The sequence below is a fragment of the Eublepharis macularius genome, chromosome 14 (genome assembly GCF_028583425.1).
Source record: "Eublepharis macularius isolate TG4126 chromosome 14, MPM_Emac_v1.0, whole genome shotgun sequence".
Taxonomy (NCBI): domain Eukaryota; kingdom Metazoa; phylum Chordata; class Lepidosauria; order Squamata; family Eublepharidae; genus Eublepharis; species Eublepharis macularius.
In genome coordinates, this window is record NC_072803.1 from 44,287,693 (window position 1) to 44,307,308 (window position 19,616).

The 19,616-nt window shown below is 47.5% G+C and overlaps 1 protein-coding gene across 7 annotated transcripts in view; it reads right to left on the reverse strand.

The window, feature by feature from the left end:
- Nucleotides 1-4,270: 4,270 nt before the first annotated feature.
- The window catches only part of RGS3 (regulator of G protein signaling 3), a 93,147-nt gene continuing 77,801 nt past the window's right edge, over nt 4,271-19,616 (reverse strand). For 2 of the 7 annotated variants that reach the window (XM_054997567.1, XM_054997571.1), the window contains 5 exons: nt 14,611-14,687; nt 9,425-9,526; nt 8,384-8,445; nt 7,860-8,026; nt 4,271-5,575 (listed from right to left, as the gene is read on the reverse strand). In XM_054997567.1, coding sequence (XP_054853542.1) covers nt 5,390-5,575; nt 7,860-8,026; nt 8,384-8,445; nt 9,425-9,526; nt 14,611-14,687 — 594 coding nt within the window. In that variant the 3' untranslated portion in view covers nt 4,271-5,389. The other 5 variants (XM_054997568.1, XM_054997572.1, XM_054997573.1 and 2 more) reach the window with 5 other exon arrangements.

Below are 19,616 nucleotides of genomic sequence, written 5' to 3' on the forward strand. Positions count from 1 at the left end.
ACATTTTATTAACTTCAGCTGTCACACAATAAGGCTTTTGTGATTCTCAAGAATTGCCCATTATGGGTGGGTAGGGACAGAGGTAGGTTCATAACTCCAGTTCCCAACTTCTATGACAAAAATTCCCATGGTTCCCTCGGCAGCAGCATTTTCAAAGAAAGTAGAAGCTGAGCCTAGAAGGTCACATGGAAAATCTGCATTCAGACCCCCTTCTGTTGTTCTTCTAGACTTAGTTTAGATCTCCTATGCTCTAGGGCCAACATACCAGCAACTGCATATAATAACCTTCTTTGAATCACCTTTGAATGAAAAATATTGCCCTATCAGCCATACATTTGGTGTTTTCCAGATTAGATTACTACAACACATTCTCCTTAGGTCTGACCTTGAAAACTGTCCAGAAATCGCAGTTTATCCTATAAAGCTACTCTCTATCCATTCGCAAGAGCATGCAGACAAGAACCAAACTGGCTACCTCTAAAGTATTGGTTATGATCAATAAAGTCCTTAAAAACATTGCCTGGATCCAGGAAATCCTAGGAAGAAATCTTTACTTCCATTTGAATCCTATCTGTCACTGACACCCTACATAGGATCAGGGCTTTTTTTCAGGGGGAACGCTGTGGAACGGAGTTCCAGCACCTCTTGAAAATACTTGGCAATAGCGCTTGAAAATAATATTATTTCAAAGAATCCCATGTGTTTCTTCCTCATTTCCCTCTTGAGAGTTCCGCCACCTCTTTTCCCAGAAAAAAAACCCCTGCATAGGATACTATCTCAGATAGAAAACTTTTTCCCCCTGCCAGACTTCTGATCAAGAGATTTGTTCTCTGTGGAATGACTGTTTCATGGCTGTTTTCACTAAGACTGTGGCTGTTTTCGCACATCTTACCAGCTCCAGTACGTTGCGCAAAGCTCCCGCAAGGACAGTGTCTTTCTGGCACGATTTCGCACGAGAACTGAGAAATCGTGCCAGGAAGATGCTGTCCTTGCGGGAGCTTTGCGCAACTTACCAGAGCTGGTAAGACGTGTGAAGATGGCCTGTAGGATGTATTTAAATTTTTGACCAATCCCGTTTTACTGTTTTTATTCTCTGAACCATTTTGAAAATGCTTAAGTTAAAAACCCATATTAAAAACTGCAGATAAACAGACATCTGACTGAATCACAGGTACAGCAATGATAGAGCCTTATCACCCTATCGCAGACGGCTGAATTGTCATTTCAGCTGAAGTCATCCTGCAATTAGTCACCGAGGCACATGTGTCACACATCTTTGGTGAACCAGTTTCAACTGGTTTGGCAGCAGAAGCCCCTTTTCCAGAAATCTGGCCACAGCTATCCATACTCTGGTCATTAGATTATCCATACTCTGGTCGTTAGATTACCACTATGAGTTATATGTGGGGCTGTCTTTGAAGACTATTTGGAAACTTCAGCTAGTTCAGAATTCATCTGTGAGGCTAACTAGAAAAATAAAGTACAATAGGTACCCATGAGACTCGCAGTGGTGGGGGAGAATACAATCCTTCTGACAGTAGCGCCAACCACTTGCTGGGCAGCTCTCCGCTCCCACCTCCCCTCATCCACCAAGAGATTTGGGGGGATTGCTCAGCTGTCCCCCTCTCTGCTGCTCTCCCGTGGTCCAACAGTAGGGGGGAGCTGGGGCAACACTGCAGCGGTTTTGGTGGTGGCAGCAAACTGCCCACATGACTCCAGTAAGGCTGTCCTCAGCTGTGGATGGGAGATGCTCCCAGGAAATAATTCTCCACCCAAGTTGGAAACCTACCTTTTTGAAAAGTTTTAGATTTTTCAGCAAATCCAGAGGTGGGGGAAAGCAGGTTTGGAGAATAATCTCCCTTCTGTCAATGTGGCCCCAATCTGCAGATTTAAGTATCTGCAGATGGACCCATGTTGACTTTTAGATTGATGATGATATCTTGCTATTTTAGAAGAACTCCACTGCCTGTTTCCTGTCATAATTCAAAAATTGCTGGCTTTGACATACGAAATCCTAAACATTTAATTGGTGTTACCAAAGGACCATCTACTCCTTCATGAATGTGCCTGAGTGAAAAGGGATCTCTAAGAGGCCGGCTTCTATGTAACTCCACATTAACAGGTTCGATGAGCAGTTACCGAGGACAACGCCTTCTTAGTGGTGGTACTACCTGCATGACTCCTTTCCTGCAATAGTTTGACCCGAGCCAATTTTTTGGCACCAGGTGAAAATATTGCGGCTTTCCAGCAGTTTTCCATGTTTTTCAGTACAGTCCTAAGCAGAGTTACACCTTTGGAAGCCCATTGTCTGCAAAGGACTTAAAAGGCTGCAACTCTGCTTAAGACCTCCCCTCCCCCAATAGTATGGTGCTGTTTTTGTATTTTTCCTGTTTATTGACAGACGTTCCCTATTTATAAGCCATTTTGGAAATTTCATTGAAAGACAGAATAACAACCCTAAACATGTAAGCTTTTTTAAAAATAGAGGAAATCTGGAGCATTCCCGTATCAACAACAGACAACTCTTCACCCCTCAGGGGACACAGCCTCTTGCTTCGGCCCAAGTGCATGCCGCCAAGTGGTTTTCAAAGCGGCGAGGCTACAGAAGTGCTGTTTAGCAGCCTCAAAGCAGCTGGGGCAATAACATTTAAATAAGGCCTGGTCAGTATGCAGATGACACCCAGCTGTCTCCTTTCCATCAGAGTCTGGGGAGGCAGAGGAAAGCTGAACTGGTGTCTGAGGTCAATAGTGGACATGGATGGAGGGAGGTTTGAGTAAACTTAATGTAGTCAAGCCAGCTTCGATCCCGCTCTGTTAAATCTTTAAAGGTCAAAGCCAGTGCTTTAGACTGGCTCTACAGGCCCAATTTCAAACCTGTTTATTAGGAATACCGATCCAGGAGTAAGCGCATGGCCTGAGACTTAGGCTCCCTGTTGAGATGCAATGCCCTGCCCATATTCACCTTGTAGGCAGTTGATGCTAGGTGATTGGCTAAGGCCTTTCTGAGGCAAGAATTACTCAGCTTGTTACGTGTGCCTTCGTGACTTTCAGTTTAAATTAGCACTAACACACTCTTGTAGAGCGTTGAAGAATGCTTGGAAATGGCTGCTGGTCCTGACCAGAGTACTTTAATTACTGGTTGCAAAATACTTGCATTCCTTCCAATTCCTACTTACTCAGGGGCACAAGAATGCCAACCAGAACAGAAGGAAAGGTAACGAACCCAGGCCAGCCACAGAAAAGGGAAGACACTGCCACGGAAGGAAAGACACCTGCTGTGAAAGCGACTTGAGAATAACCTGCTTAATGTTCCAAGCCAAGGAAAAGTCTCAGAAGGGAGTGGGAATTTGAAAATATATAGTTTAAGTGGGCTGTTTCTAGAGATCCCATTAACTCCATGCAATTGTAGCCAGAGCTGACTTACAGTGGTCAAGAGGAAGCAGCTGATGGACAGCAGTCTCTTAGTCTAGTCCAAGGGAATGGGAGATGCTGGGATTTCCTTCTTTCCAAGCAGAACAGCCACAAACAACCTGGGAGAGACATCCCTTCAGTAGCTGCTCTCCTCCACGGATACCTGGCATCTGCTTCCTTCAGCGGCCAGTAGACCAAGGCTTAGCAAGCTTCACTCAGTGAGAATGAATGGGACCTTCCCTAAAAGGCCCTGAAGCAAAGCAAGGCTCAAACTTGGGAACGGGCAGAAAGAAACAAGGAGGGTAGCTTGTGTCTATCTTCTCCCCTCCATTGCATGGCTTTTGCCCCAGAATATTTTCTGTGCTAGGACCCAGCCCTGAAGCTTGAGCAACAATGCTACAGGAAAGAAGGTGGGTCTAAGTATGTGCAGAGTACCTACCACTATAACAAACCAAACCAGTCCTCACATAGCTGGAAGTGGAAAAGAAAGCAGCGTAATCTTCACATGTTTCAAAACTATTTGTTGGAAGAAAAGATCTCTTAGAGCCAAGCTACAAGTGACGCCTGACACAGGTTGGACACTTGTCAGCTTCCCTCAAGTTTTGGCGGGAAATGTAGGCATCCTGGTCTTGCAGCTGTAATGGAGAGCCAAGCTGTAAAACCAGGACACCTACATTTCCCATCAAAACTTGAGGTAAACTGTCAAGTGTCCAACCTGTGTAAGGTATCACTTGTAGCTTGGCTCTCAGTTAGATAAGTAATTCATCCAGGACAGAGTCCGGTTGCCCAAGGACAGGAACTATTCTTGAAGTTAAGGAAAGCAAGGAGAGAAACCTGGAAGAAATAAGGAAGCTAAGAAGAAATTCTATGATCTCTTTATTTATCCTAAATAGCCATGACATCCCCCCAAAAGTGTTTTTTACTGACTGCAGAGGTGGTTCTGAACTGTAAACTAGGCACCTGGCCAAGAGGCTGTCTGGCAGACTCCTTAGAGGAAGAACAGATCAGAGTCCTTCCGGGCCAAACACCACCAAGCAGGTGTGCGTGCACACATACAGACACACAAACAGAACTTTCTCACACACCCTCTACCGATCTGACTTACGCAGCGCAGAGATTTATACAGCTGGCTTTATCTATACAAAGTTTGCCACCACAATGATATCCTGTATATTCCCCCATTTAACAATCTCCCAGCTGCCTGCTGCTGGGCTGGAACACACTTAGGAAGGACTCAAGACAGTTAAAAACAAAAGACAATGTTAACACACTCAAAATCCACATCCATTCCAATGAAAGGCTCCCCCTTCCCAACAGGACATACATCAAAAACAAAACAAAAAAAATATTGCACTTAAATTAATAAATGAGAGAGAGAGAAAAAACTTAGGAAGTTGAGAAGTTCTCCCAGACACAACTGGTTGTGCATCCAACTAGAATAGTTCAATAAATAAACCTAGAAACAAATGATTGGGGAGAGAGGAGAGAAACGGGTTCGTCTGCCGGTCGAGTCACGCAAGGAGGGTTCCTTGTCAAGCGCAAAGATATTGAAGTGCTATCTTTCCCAGTTTGTGAGCCTTCCTGCTTTGATTCCCCAAGAGATATGAGTCTTTTGGGAAGGAACGGCAATCTTGCCCAACAGCCCTCAAAAGCCATCTGGTTCCATTTGGGACGTCCGTGTCCATTCAAGCCTTCTCCAGGGTGCTGGGGGAAAAGACAGCTCTGATTTCACAGTGGTCTGGTGGGATCACTGACCCTTAGCCCTGTTTGCTAGGACATCGTCGTACCAGAGTGGGGGGAAAGAAAGCAGTTCTCCAGATGGGATGGTGCCCAACTTCTCAGCTCTCCAACCCCAGGCCCCTTCCAGTGGGCAGAGATGGATTCCACATCCAGGCAGTCTCCTACCAAAAGGCAGTTGTTCCTGTGTAAACATACACCTCCCATACAGTCTTCCTGGAAAAGCAAGCCCTGCTCCCTTCTACAACACGGGGCTGGGCTTCTTCTGATTAATGAGGTCCAAATACAGCTCTGAGCGCAGGAAACGGGGGTATGAGTCCTTCTCCATCAGCCCGTAGATACGTCTCTGGGCAAGGTCAAAGCAGCTCCGGGTAATGTTTTGCATGTTTTCTTTGGTGTGGTCCCGAGTATAGGAGTCTAGGTTAACCTGGAAAAGAGATGCCAAAAAGAGACAAGACCATCAGTCAACTTACCTAGCTTACAAGAACAGAAACCGTAAAGTCATCTCTGGATCAGCAACAGAAAGGAGGACAGATGTGGGTGGAAGAGCCCAACATAAGCCTTTTGTCTAGTGGTGGGAACACCTGGTCACATCTTGTCTGGCTGCACAGACAGTTCTTCCAGACAGTTGAAAGGGCTGCCCACGCAGCACCCACACACTCCACTCCCATTATCTGTTCACAGATTATGCTGCAAATACCTGCCAAATTTGTGACAGCAGTGGGACAACAGACACAAAAGCCTACACTGCAGGAAAGAGGGCCTCTGTCAATACCACCATCAACTTTCTTGCCTGTCTCCAACTTCCTGTTCTGCAAAGTAGCCAGTTAAGACTCCTTTCAGAACTCCTGAAGCAATTGGCTTAAACAGGTTTAGTAGTTATTCCCATTCAAGGGAGGCCTGGGGATTGCAGTTCTCTTGGGGGAAAGAATGGGTGCCACAGATTTCAAATACAGTGCACTTACAGTGCAGCTATGAAAATCTGTTGCAGCACAAAGAAATACAGATTTCTGTAGTGCCTCTAACACTTAATATGTTTGTCGTAGCAGACACTTTTGGATGTGATGAAGTGGGATCATGTCCACAAAAGCTTCCGTCACAATATACCTGTCAGCCTTTAAGGCACCACAGGGCTCTTGTTGGCTTTTGGGGGGGGGGGGGAACACGGCAGGTAAAGAGGCATAAAACCAAATCTTAGAAGTGCACAATATAGAGAAGCCTACTTTCTCTGTACCTGCCTCTTAATTCACAAGTGAGGCCTGTAAAAGGGATCTTGAGAGTCTCCCTCTCTATGGAGGGAGGCTTTCTATGCAGCATTTGGCGTTACCAATTTAGATGGATATACTAAATCCACTTTCAGGCTCAAAGAACACACATCTGGGTTTCCAAAACACAAACTCGATGTTTCACCAAAATTATGAACAGTTCTCTTTTCAGCCACTGTCTGAAAGCCTAACTATAAACTCTGTTTGGGGCCTGTCGAAAAAATAGGATCCGGGAGTTTCATGCTCAGAACCCAATTCTGGGACTGCAACATGCAAAGAGAGGGTGTTTTGGCCTTCTTTCCTGGTGTCCATTTCCCCACCTGGAATGGGCCAAGGAAGCCACTATTTGCTCCACTGGGGAAGCTTACATGTAACCCATGGGTACACACGCAGCTCCCGAAAGAACAGATAGCAGCTTCCTGGAGCCATTTTAGGTCTAGAAAATGTCTAATTGTGTGTGTGGGGGGGGGGGGGATCACAAGCCAAACTGTATCCCCACATGGCTGGGCAATGAGTTCCAAGCATGGTATCCACAGGGCACATCTAACCGGCAGAACTCAGGGAGACTGTGAGGAAAACGTCACACACAGGTCTTCGTATGTGCCTGCCGGAGTGTCAACCAGTCCTGTAGCCCAAAGTGCCTCTGTCCTGAATCTCAAACAGAACCTGTAGAGCGGGAGCAGGAAGTACCTGTTAATGGAGGAGGGGAGGGTAATGCACTGGCCAGAACCACTGCTGCAGGGCCGAGGGTTCATATCATTTCACTCATGCCCTTGACAAAGGACTGGAGAAGTGGGAATAGAAGGAGCTCCCTTCTCAACAAATCTGTGCCTTAGCAAGACACCTGCGTATCTGCGGGACTGCCTCTCCCCATGAGAGCCTCAGAGGACTCTTCGCTCTAAAGGCAAGCATCTGCTGAAGGTCCCTGGCCCCAGGGAGGCCCGCCTGGCGTTGACCAGGGCCAGGGCCTTTTCAGTCCTAGCCCCAGCCTGGTGGAACGCTCTGTCTAATGAGACCAGGGCCCAGCAGGATTTATTGTCTTTTCGCTGGACCTGTAAGACAGAGCTGTTCCGCCAAGCGTATGGCTGATGCTAGGCGGAATCCCCCCATCCAGTCGAGCATGGTCTGTGCCCTCCCCACTAGCGACGTCCTCCATCTGTTGAGCTCCACCATAAATGCTCTGGTGAAGGTGAAAGGGAGGTGCCTTGTGTATGCATATAGTGCATTTTATTATGCCGCTGAGTATACGTGTATGTATATATATGTATTTTAAATGTTAGGATGTTTATATGTTTATAATTTTAAACTGTGTAATTGTTAAGATGCATTTTACATGTACGTAAATTGTAATCCGCCCTGAGCCTGCTGGTGTGGGGAGGGCAGAATATAAATCTAATAAATTAAATTTATCTTCAACCCACTGCCACCCCCAATTCCTACACTCACTTCTTTGCAAGACTGGATTGCAATGTATTCTGCAAAAATCTTTTTGGCTTTCGATGCCATCTTGGACTGGGATTTGATCTTCTTGTAGTCTTCGCATGCCAGCCAGAACTCCAGATTCTCCTCGCTGAACTCTGTGCGTAAGAAGGCACGAAAGGCCGCCAAGCCATCTGGAAGGAAGGAAGGAGGTGATCCTTTGGGGCGCTTCCCAGAGAGAGAGAGGGAGTATCTGCTTCTCTAACATGGAACTGCCGTACCTAAAGGCAGGAGACGTCTGAAGATTACGTGCTGGGAACAGGCAAGAAGTCTATTGCCCCCCCCCCACCCCAGGAGCTTCCTGGAACCATTTGCCACTATCAGAACAGCTGCCAAGATGGGCTTGGAGTGTGACATCTGCCAACATTACTCATCTGAAAAAGCCAAAGAGCTCCAGCTCCCAAAAGATTTTTCCACAAATTACTTTTGTTAGTTTTAAGATGGCACCAGGTTCTTTGTTTCAAGGAATGTTCAGAATCAAAGGTCCTTACATTTATGTTGAAGCAGCTTTTCCAAGGACTCTCCCCATTTGAGTGCTTCTTCCAGAGTTGGCCTATGGGGGAGGTGAGAAAGAAGAGAGATTATTTGGCTTGAAAGAAAAGCTGGAATGGCAAGCAGAAGGAAGAAAAGAAGGTATCCTGCCCCCACCGGTTATTGAAACGCTCTTTCAACCTCCCACTAACACCAAAAATTAGTTTGCGTAGAGAAAGATTCTCAAATAACCACTACTGGTTCAACTGGGGGGAAAAAATTAACATCTCTGTTCCTAAGTGATTTCCCCCCAAAATGCCCAATTTTGGAATTCTTCTCTCCTTAAAATGTTTAACTTTTCATATCTACATTAATCAATATTCAGATTTTTATAAAAACCACGGTGTAAAATGTAATACCGGACGTAAAAAAGGTCTGGAAATTCTCATCTTAAAAAAAAAACCCCTTCCCAAAGAAAATACAAAGGCGTTAAAGTGAACGTCCCAGCTGCTGATTGTACTCAGTATACTGTGTAATCCGCCTTGACTCTCGGTAAGGAAGGAGGACTGTAAATAATGTATAATTTTAAAAATAAAATAAAGATGCTGTTCTGAAGTGGTGCAAAATTCACTTTATCCTTGCCAGTTTACCCAACTGCCAGAAGAATCCCTTATGTGACGCATCCCTAAAGAGAGTCCGATTTAAGTCAGAGGAAAATTTCCAGGCTCTCTCCTCAGGAAAGTTGTTGTAATGTGCACTGGAACCCAAGCAGGGCAATGTGGACTGTGGGTTGTGTGTGTTCCTGCAGTCACAACCAAAGCAAGGGCATTTGAGTATCAAGTTCCAAGAGGCGATTTGCAAACAAAGCGAAGATGGGGAGGCAGAATGCAGTCTACTCAGAGAACAAAGCAAGCGCCTTCCCAGCTCTGCTGGTTTGGGATCTGGGGTGCATGCAGAGCAAAAAGCCTAGTCCCCAGCACCATGAAATGCATTTTACCTGCCACCTTCCCCCCCCCCAGAAAAAGAAGCCCAGCGCCACCCCCCAGGCACCCAACACTTACTTCAGAGACTTTGGGACTTTGTCCAGTTTGCTTGGGGGGTGTCCTCCAGGTGATTCGTTCCGCCTTCGGAAGATCCCCAAACGGTTCTTCATATCTTTGGCCCTGGATTAGTGGGGGAGGTAAGGGGGGGGGATCAGCAGTTCCTCAAAGGAGCCAATAGGCTAATTAGACTTAATCCCCCCCTCGAAAAGTGGGCCAGATTCAGCCAGACTGAAAAGGTCTCCTCTAAACCAAGCTGGGGTTATCAGCGCAAAAAGACGCAAAGCACCTGAGCGTAAACAGAGTGCTTTCCATAGAACAACACACAATCAAGAGCAAGGCTAACGAGTCTCTAGAAAAACTTAACGGCCTAAACAAGAGCGAAGAAAAGGCACTCTGCATATGCTCAGAGACAAGCCGAGGAAGCATACCAACGCGAAGCCCCTCCGTTCTACATGCGCCTCCCGCCCAATGCGGAGCTCCGCGCTCCAGCTTCGCTCCGGGCAGGGCGACTCACTCCTTCATGGTGTGCCGCCGCTGCAGGCTGACGCCGAGCCGAGACCCTCGCGGAGGCGCCCCGAGCAGGATCTCGGCGTGGAACTCGACGGGCTGCGGCTTGGCCGGGTCCCGAAAGAAGGGCATCGCGAGCGCCGCGCCGTCCGCGCCCGATCGCAGCCTGGCCGCCTCTGCCCGGGCTGCTGCCGCCGCTTCAGCCCGCCCGGCCGGGTCCGCCTCCCCGCTTGCACGTGTGCGACTCAGGCAGGGTCGGCCGGGGCGCCTCCGCCCAAAGGCAGCTATTAATAGCGCGGCGCGTAAGGCGGCCAGAAGCCGGCCCCGCGCTCTCCGCGACGGGCTTGGAAGTTGGCAGCCGCCCGGCGCGCAACGCCGCCCGCTGCTGGCCGAGCCGCGCAAGTACAGACGCGGGAAGCCCGGCCGCGGAGGCCTTTAGCACATGCCCGCCGCCCTAGACAGCGCGCTCCTGCCTTTGGCAGGGCTCCGTCCGTTTGGTTGTTCATTGAGCGCATTCCCATCCTTGCTCCAAGCAGTGCACGTAGATCTCTCCAGCACACACCCCGCCTCCATTTATCTACATTGTTGCCAACCTCCAGGTGGGGCCTGGAGATCGCCTATTATTACATCTGATCTCCAGTCTACTGTGGTCAATGGAGAACATGGCTGCTTTGGATGGTGGACTCTATGGCATTATAACCCAGCTGAGGTCTCTCCCCTCTCCAAACCCTGTTACCCCCAGGCTACACCCCCGAATCTCCAGAAATTCCACAACTCAGAGCGGACAACCCTGAAGTCTACACAACTTTGTGAGACAGGCTAGGCATGAGTGACAAGGACTGGCCTAAGGCCACCCAATAATTTTCACAGCATGTGGGGATTTGAACCTGGGGTTTCCCTGGGCCCAGGCCATCACATTTAACTACTACACCACACCGCTTGGGATCTTAACCCAGTTGTTAAGCTCCTCTTTCCCAGCAGGGCTTTTTTGCCAGGCATAGATGGAGCTGCCTTATGCAGTCTGACCCCTGACCTGCCTAGCCCAGTTTAGCCAGCTGCAGCTCTCAAACAGAAAAAGGTCCTTCTCTAAAATCTTAACCTGCCAGGAATCTGAAGCCTTCCTCGCCAGTTCAGTTCCCCAATGGGTGACTTGCGGAAAGTCTATGGAGGAAACTGCACCTCCAGCTCTGAGATGCAGAGAAGTGAGGGAAATAGGAAACAGTCCCCATTTCATCAACTGGCTTTTCACCCAAAGGTGGCAGACATTTGTCTCCCATCTACAAGCCATACGTGGGCCTATCCCTAGCCTCATAACACCCTTGCAAAGTATGCCAGGCTGAGCTTATTAGAATGGCCCAAATTCAGGGCTCAATACAGATTTGAACACAAGTCTTCCAAGTGTGACACATGCTAACCACTGCATTGCACTCTCTCTCCAATTTACTGCCTGACATACACAAAATGTACTGTTAATTACCATATCTTTATGCCTCCCAGGTCAAGGCAAAAAGCCAAATGCAATACAATGTTTTGATGTTATATTACACTTGTCAACCCAGGGAGCCTCAGAGCAAGAACACAACTTTCTGTTTAAAGGTTTGTACAGTGCCTAGCATTTTATAAACCAATCAATTCATGCAGTCATTAAAAACTACTTTTCAGGGAACATAAAAGCCATTTAGCCCATTCCTGCATCTCCAAAGACAGAAGCATTTCCCACACTCCAGGTCACAAGCAAAGGTGCCAGAGGTGCCTGCACTACTAATTACTCAAACTAGTGAGTGACCCAAGCCAAGTGCTGCAGGTTGGAAGGTAATTCTCTCCTCCCTCCAACCCCACACCAAACGAACATGTCCCAGGCAAAACCGAGTTGGTGCAGTCAATCACTCTCTCCTGCGTTAAACACACACACACACTCCTGCATTAAACACACACACACAAGTCCAAAGACTTGCTAGAGGCAGCTTCTTTTATTTTAGGCAAATCTTTTCCTAAGTGACATCCCAAAGAAGAACTTATTAAGCAAACTTCACACAATATTCCAGTTTGGATAGTAGCAGCCCCCAGTGCTTGGGAATGCTGCATTTTGTAAGGGGAGCCCCCAGTACTCCTCCAGTTCTTGCATGCTGTGGCTGGGACTATTCACTTGCCCTACCATGTATTTCTGTGAGGAAGCTAAGCACTGGGCCGGTAAAGGAGACATGGCTGCTGCCCCCTCCCCTCAAGCGTTCCCTCTCCAAAGCTCCAGACCTCCCCCATACACACACACAATTGGACCAGTGTGCTGTCATTGAATTATTTTCAAAAGAAACACCTTCCTTCTCTCCTGGCTTCATATTCTCTCCTGCGTATGAAAGGATTCAGGGGAGGCAAAATAGAGTTTAATTGTAGAGCAGCTGCAGAAGAGATGGAAACTCACAGCTGGCTTCAGCCCCCACAACCCAGTGCCAGGGCAGGAAATGTGAAACCTTAAAAAGCGCCCCTGGCACATACTGAACGTTTCTTGTCAGTCAGGCAGCCCTACAGAAACCGGCTCGGAATTAGGAAAGAGGTTTCTAGTCCACATGCTCAAACCAGGCACCAACTAAAAGAACTTTTCAAAAACAGCAGGTCTCTTTAAATGGCAGCTGCTGCCTTGTGGGAGGCTGGTGCGGATCCCGACCGGTTCCACCATCCCAAAGAGGGGGGGCAAACCTTACCTGGCCAGGTACCACTCCGAAACGCCCCGGACAGCGGGATGCATCTTAGGGATGAAGCGTCTGGATAGGCTAGGGCTACTGGAGGTGGAGGGATCCAAAACCCACCAGGGTCCTCCGTTTTAAGGAACAGGCAGACTCGTGCTCACACGTGCAAAACGCACAGTTGCGCCACGAACACCGGCCTTTCCCCAATGCACGTCCTTGTTGCTGCAGCCTAAATAGCGCAGCTGGGAGCCACCGCAGCCTCCCTCCCCGCCCAACCGCGGAGAGGCGAGGAAACAGCGGCACCCCGCGGCCCAGTCCTGCCACCGCAGCTGGACACCCGCGGGGCCAGGGGCGAGCCGTAGGTTTCCTACTGAGCATGCTCGCGGACACGGCTCAAGCCGCGCTGGTGCCTTTTACATGCTCGCTCGTGGGAATCGAGATTCCTTTCGCTGCCCTTTTGGTAAAACACTGTAGAAGAGAAATAAGAGGTTGTTTGGGGGCTCCAAGTGTGGTGAAGTAGAGTGATGGGTTTACAGCTAGGCGAGGCTGCTGGAATGAGGAGCCTGCAGTCCCGCGCGCTGCTTACTTCCGAGCAAGTCCAAAGACGCTGGCAAGCGGACGGGAAGCGCTATGCGGAGCCGGGAAGAGGAATGGCATGGTGTGCATATTCGCTAGTAGACGTGCTACTTTTTGCATTCAAAAGTCGATGGTGGCTTGGCCGAGGGCTTCTGAGCACGTGCAGAGTGCTCTTTCTCTTAAGGGCCTTCGAACACTTAAAGAGCACTTATCCTCTTCAGACATAAAGTAGCTTTGGTAGCTGGTTGGTTTGTTTCTTAAGGGTAACCTATGGATAGTGCATCTTTGAGCATGTGCAAAGCCCACGGTACCATTATTTTAAAATGGGGGGGGGACCACTCATGCAGAAATGGAAGGAAACCTCCACACACACTGGAAACACACAACCTTTTCCGGGTTTTACACACCCCTGTTCTGGAAATCAACATAAGAGGATGGCATTCTGGGAAAGTCTCTTCCCAGGCTGATTGCCAGTGATGGTGATGGGGGGGGGGGGCGCGGTTGCACTAGTACCATGATCCTGTAAGGACCTTTCCGTGGTGCACCTGGACTGGATTGTGCAGGGGGGAAAGGGGCTGGTGGATACACAAATAACACTGCAACGAAGAAACACCTCTGAGCGCATGCAGAATGCCTTCTCTTCACAGCATGTAAGCACTGCCTATAAACAGAGGCTCACATTTGGAATAAGGGAAACAAATGATAAACATATCCTCTTAACATGTGCAGAGGGCATTCCCCTCACCAGTAAATCTGGCCATTTTACACTCACCCAGTCCTGCAGTAACAACAACAAAGGGGAGCCAGTGTGGGGTATCAGTTAGTGTTTCCATACAGCCACGAAGCTCACTAGCAGTACAGTTCCAGGCAGAATTACACCCTTCTCAGCCCATTGATTTCAGTGAATTCAGTGGGTTTAAGATTCCACTGTAGACAAGCTGCGGACTTTCTCAATCTTAATCTGCCTCCCAGAAGGGATTGTGCTGATGTAGCTGCTGTGTACTGAATCAGATCATTGATCCATCAAGGTCAGTGTTGTCTGCTCTGACTGGCAGCAGCTTTCCGTTGTCTTGGGCAGAGGTCCTTCGCATCACCCACTCCCTGATTCTTTTAACTGAAAATGCTGCTGATTGAACCTGGAACCTTCTGCAAGCCCAGCAGACGCTCGAACACTGAGCCATGACACGCACACACACTCCCATGACGGAGAATCACAAGGCACTGAGCTCCTTGGAAGAAGGGAAGGATTCAAATGTGATCAGATAGCTAGAGAAGTAAAGAGGAGCGCCTTTCCATTGGCAGAGAGAATTCACCAAGCCTTCCTGCCATAAGAGTGTGGCCACCAAACAGCATTCATTTGGAGTACTAGCCTTAGCCACCCTGACCAATGCTTAAAGCCCACTGCTGGGGATTGGAGTCATCATGCCACACACTTACAGGTTCTTGTTCATCCTTTTGCAGACGGCCATGGCTTCTCGTGCACAGACACAACCAGGATCCAGCATATGCTGCTGCTGTGGGGGAGGGGGAGGGGGAGGGGGAGAAGAATATGGATCTTAGTTATTGACCATTATGTACATATGCACACGTACCCTCAGGACCATAGCACATAAGAACATTAAAAACTAGGCTAACCAGATTATACGCAGAGAATTCAGTAGCTGGTGATGATTGTGGTAATGCTTTGCAAGAGCTGAGCTGGCTAGATTAAAAAGCAACCCCGCCCCCTTTTCGACAGTTTGTTAAATATCAATCTTGCAGCTCCTGACTTATTAGTATAAAAAATTCAATGCAGTTTTTCAATTATTATTATATTATTTATAGTGTGCCTTTCTCGCTGAGGTCCAAGGTGGATGGCATCCTGCAATCCGTGTTCCTTACCAAGGTATCTTTCTGAGCATATGACATATAACATAGGCCTATAATCTGAGTAGAAAGCCCTCCTAAATAATTCAGTCTTGCATAGTTTGCAGAAAGCCAGGAGAGTGGGAGCTTTCCTGACCTCTTCCGACAGGCCGTTCCACCAGGTGGGGGCTACCACAGAGAATCTGCATGTGCCTGCAGTTGTTGATTTAAGCCAAACTGCACGGTGGTATCTGCAGAGGGCCTTGTTCAGATGGGTTAACAGGTGTCCTTATTATTCTTAATTTTCTAAAGTATAGCAGACACTATGAAAATAGGATCCAAATGTAAAAATAAAATTAAGGAAAACTCCAGTTAATGGATTTTAAAATTTAAAAAATTAACAATCAAGCTTTTTCTGTTTTTTCCAGCATTCTTTAAACTGAAGAGCCTTACTAACTTTGGACCTCCTCAAAAGCCTCTATTCTTATTTAATGCATAGTGGCATACAGCCTGAAACTATATGTATCCATTTTAATTTTATATATTTCATTTTTATCCTGCCTTTCCTTCAAAGAATCCAGGGTGGCAAGCACTTCCCTCTTCCCTGTATTCACAACAATCTTGCAAGGTAGTTTGAGCTGAGAGATAATGACTGGCTGAAGGTCACCCAACAAGCATTAGAGGTGAGATTACTTGCATGTAAGCCCTTTTGTGTCCAAAGGCACTTACTCTCATATAGGTGTGCATAACAGCATAGCCTTTTAAGCATACATGTTCCAGTTGTAGCAAGGCATCAAGGAGAACTTTGCCTGAGAATCTGCACACACGAGCCCATTAGCCATTCATTTCAACTGCCCATTTCTGTAGACCCAACCGTGGGAACCTTCTCTCCAGCCAAAACCTCAGGCCCTGAGCTTTCTTAGGCTTCCTTCCCCAAAAGGTGAGGCTTCCGGAGTTTATCGCAGAGGCAGCCGCCTTCCTAGGCAGATACATCTCCATGCATTCTGTGTGCGCCAGGCACTTCCAGCTAGACCTAAACACATTTCCTTCCATTGTTGGGGTGGGGGGGAAACACGGCTTCCATGCAGAGACAAAAGACAGAGAGCAGATGAGTTCCCCAAGCAATGAAACATATACAAATGCATGATCACAGAGTGGGTAGAGAGAGGGAACAACCCATCCTCAGCAAGGAAAGAAGACTGCTGCGTGTTTGTGCAGGGTTTTATAGCCCTATGTTTTGTTTTGCTCCGGATTACACTAATCGATAAGGGGAAGCTGGCTGATAGATGGTCTGGCGTTTCGACGTGGAGCGAGTCAGATGGCCTTTAGGGTCTCTCTCCCTTCCATGGTTATTTGGGTGGATGCAGCCTGGTAAGATCGGCATGTGCAAGCACAGCAGCTATGCTAGAGTCATCCGCAACCACATTCCTCAGGGGTACAAACTGAAGCTGGCCGTGGAGCTCAGGATTGTAAGAAGCTCAGCTTTTTTTTTTTAAAGCAGGTTTCTAGTCCTTTGTGAATTATTCCTGCTGTTCACTTTGCTTGCCTTGTGATACTGAGAAGTAAAACAATAAGAATGCTTAGCTATGTTCATAGCTCTTCATGTACATTATCTCAGTGATCTGTGAAGTAGGCCAGTATTATTATCCTTGTATTGCTGACAAAGGGAACTGAAGCACAGCCTAAAGCCATCTATAGTAAGTCTGTGGCAGAGGCAAGATTCAAACTGGAGGATTTCTCTGCTAATGCTCTTGGTCAAGATGCTACTGTCCGGGGTCCAAGGCTTAGCCCCCAGACTTGCCAAGAGGAACAGGTGGGGGATGTCCGGGAGGCAGCTACTCAGCCACCCCAACAGACCAGGCCCCAAACTTGCTAGCAACAGAGGGAGGTAGAGAGACACCCAAGCCTCAGAGAGTCAAACAGAGCAGGTAGAAGCCAGCCAGCTCCACCCTCCAGCCCAGGCAGAGAGAGTGAGGGTAACCAGGAGGGAACTAGCCCAGAGGAAAAGGCATAGGAAATGGGGACAGCTAGCCAGCAACCTTACCAGCAGAAGAGGAAAGGCAGCACAGGGCCACGCCCCAACCTGCAGGCAGGCTAGAAGGGATCAGCCAGAACCAGGTGGGGCTGAGAGCAAAGCAGCCACACGTAGGGCTGCCTGAGGCAATTAGCAGAAAAAGCCCAGCAGCCAACAAAGCAACCACAGGTGTGGCTGCCCAAGACAGCCAGGGATGTGGCTGGCAGGTGGAGCCAGGAATGGGTGAAGGGATATAAGGGAAGTCCACCCACAGGGAGTGGTGGGTTGTGTAGGAGCAAGGAGGAGGAGTTGGTGCAAGTATGTGAAGGAGAGGCAAGACCAGGAAGGGAGTTGGAGGGCTGGCCAGAGGCAGGCAGGGTGGAGGAATGGATGAGAGGGAGCAAGGGTGATGTATACCCCCCTCTGGCCACAAACCCAATGTCAGAATGGGGCCTGCAGGCCACCTCCTATAAGCCTTTGACAACTGGTAGGACAGCAGGAGCCAAGAGGCCCCAGCCTAACTGGGGCAAAGGTGCTGCCCAAAGACCCACAACAGGCGCTAGTATCTCTGGTGCAGCCATGCCTGGACGTGGACCTGACAGCTACATCAGTTTACAGTGCTGGCTTTCTTATATTTGCTTGCATTGAATATAGGAGTACAGAGGATGTTACCTTGGAAAAGTAAACTCTAATTCTTTCCACCAAGGAAGGCTGAAGAATTAAGTATTGTCCAAACTGTCCCTATCGAGCCGCCCAGGTGAAAGAGCAACAACTCACTGCTGTGCCTTCCAGAGGTAATGTATGATCAAAGAACTAGTTTGCTCTGGAATATTCAAAGCCTTCTAAAAAGGACCAGTTGGGGGCAGTCAATACACACCCCACCATCCCACACATACCTTAAGTCAGTGTTTTCCAACTTTTTTTCCATGGAGGAACCCTAAATTAATTTTTCTAGTTGCAAGGAACCCCTACCTATTAAAACATTTAGAGGCCAGAAAAACTTGATGGCAGGGAGCACAATTCAATTACTACTTAATTATTGATGCAGAGGAGTTAGCCATGTTAGTCTGTAGCAGCAAAATCAAAAAGAGACTAACCAACTTTATTGTAGCATAAGCTTTCGAGAATCACAGTTCTCTTTGTCAGATGCATCTGATGAAGAGATCTGTGATTCTCAAAAGCTTATGCTACAATAAAGTTGGTTAGTCTTAAAGGTGCTACTGGACTCTTTTTGATTTCACTTAATTATTGTCATGAAAATTTATTTGTAAAGAGCTGCTCGCTCGCTTGCTCGCTCTTTCTCCACACGTCAACTTTACATTGTAAGAAATAATGGAAGAATTTTTCTTGGATTTTTTTGTATTTATTTTTTTTCCAAATATCAAAATATCAAATCAAGATAAAGTTTACTTAAACATCAAAAGAAAATTCACATTCGAAGTCAATATAAGGTTTAATTTTCAGCATCCTATCTGAGCTTGTTTATTTTTGCCAAAATGCTGAATTCTTGGCTGGTTTCTCAGAGAACCCCAACTATGTCCTGCAGAATCCTGGTTGAGAAACACTGCCTTAAGGAGCGGTGGTTGGGATATAGATCAGCCAGCAAGGAGGCTTCCTTTTTCAAAAAAGAGGGGGGTGGCGTATCTGTACACTGCAGCCACCATGAGCCAGCAATCTCTTTGTTTTTCAACAGGCTCTTTATTCTCTCTCTCTGACCCGACCCCCCCCCCCCCGCCTCACTGGTTTGCAGTCACGAGGATTGCCATCTCTTTTTTCTTGTCCTGCTGCTGCGCCTTTAGTATGGGGGTTGGTTGTGACTTCCTATCCATGCCAGAAAAGGCTTTCCCTGCTTAATTTCTTCATGTCAAACTGCAATTAAATGCATGGGAGCCAGAATGGTTTAATCCTAACCATCCAAACAACTTGGAATACTTCTGTATTTAAGGCCATTCTTTCCAAGCCAGGGTGCTCCTGTCTCACTTCCCTACGAAGTACTACATTCAGCCCTAGGTGGTGGTGCTGAAAATCCCAGCCCAATCAGGGAAATCCGTTCTGTAAAATGAGTGCTATAGTAGCTGACCTGTGCAAAGGATTATAAAGCACCATGAAGTTTAAAAACATGACAGAATTGACAAACATCTGTCTTGTAAAACAGGCTAAAAATAGCTGTTGTATTTCATTGTGATTGCAGCCAAATCATCCACTGTGCTGCTGCAATGTTACAGAATGCAAATGAACATTCCAAGGGAAGGTGCCAGCAACAGAATGTTGACCAGTAATAGAGCTTCCATGAGGGAAGTAAAAAGGTCAGTTTGGGTGAAAAACTAAAATCTCACACAGCGCCAGTTTTATGTTGGTTGAGCAACTTGGGCTCATGACAGATGATTCAAACACACACACACACACACACACACACACACACAGAGAGAGAGAGAGAGAGAGAGAGAGAGAGAGAGAGAGAGAGAGAGTAATACCCAGGCTGGAAAAAAATAGCTGCTAGTCAGTCGACCATGGCCATCTTGTCAACCATCAGTTTAGCTGTATAAATTGGACTTAGGTTGCCTGTGCATGTATTTCTGTCTTC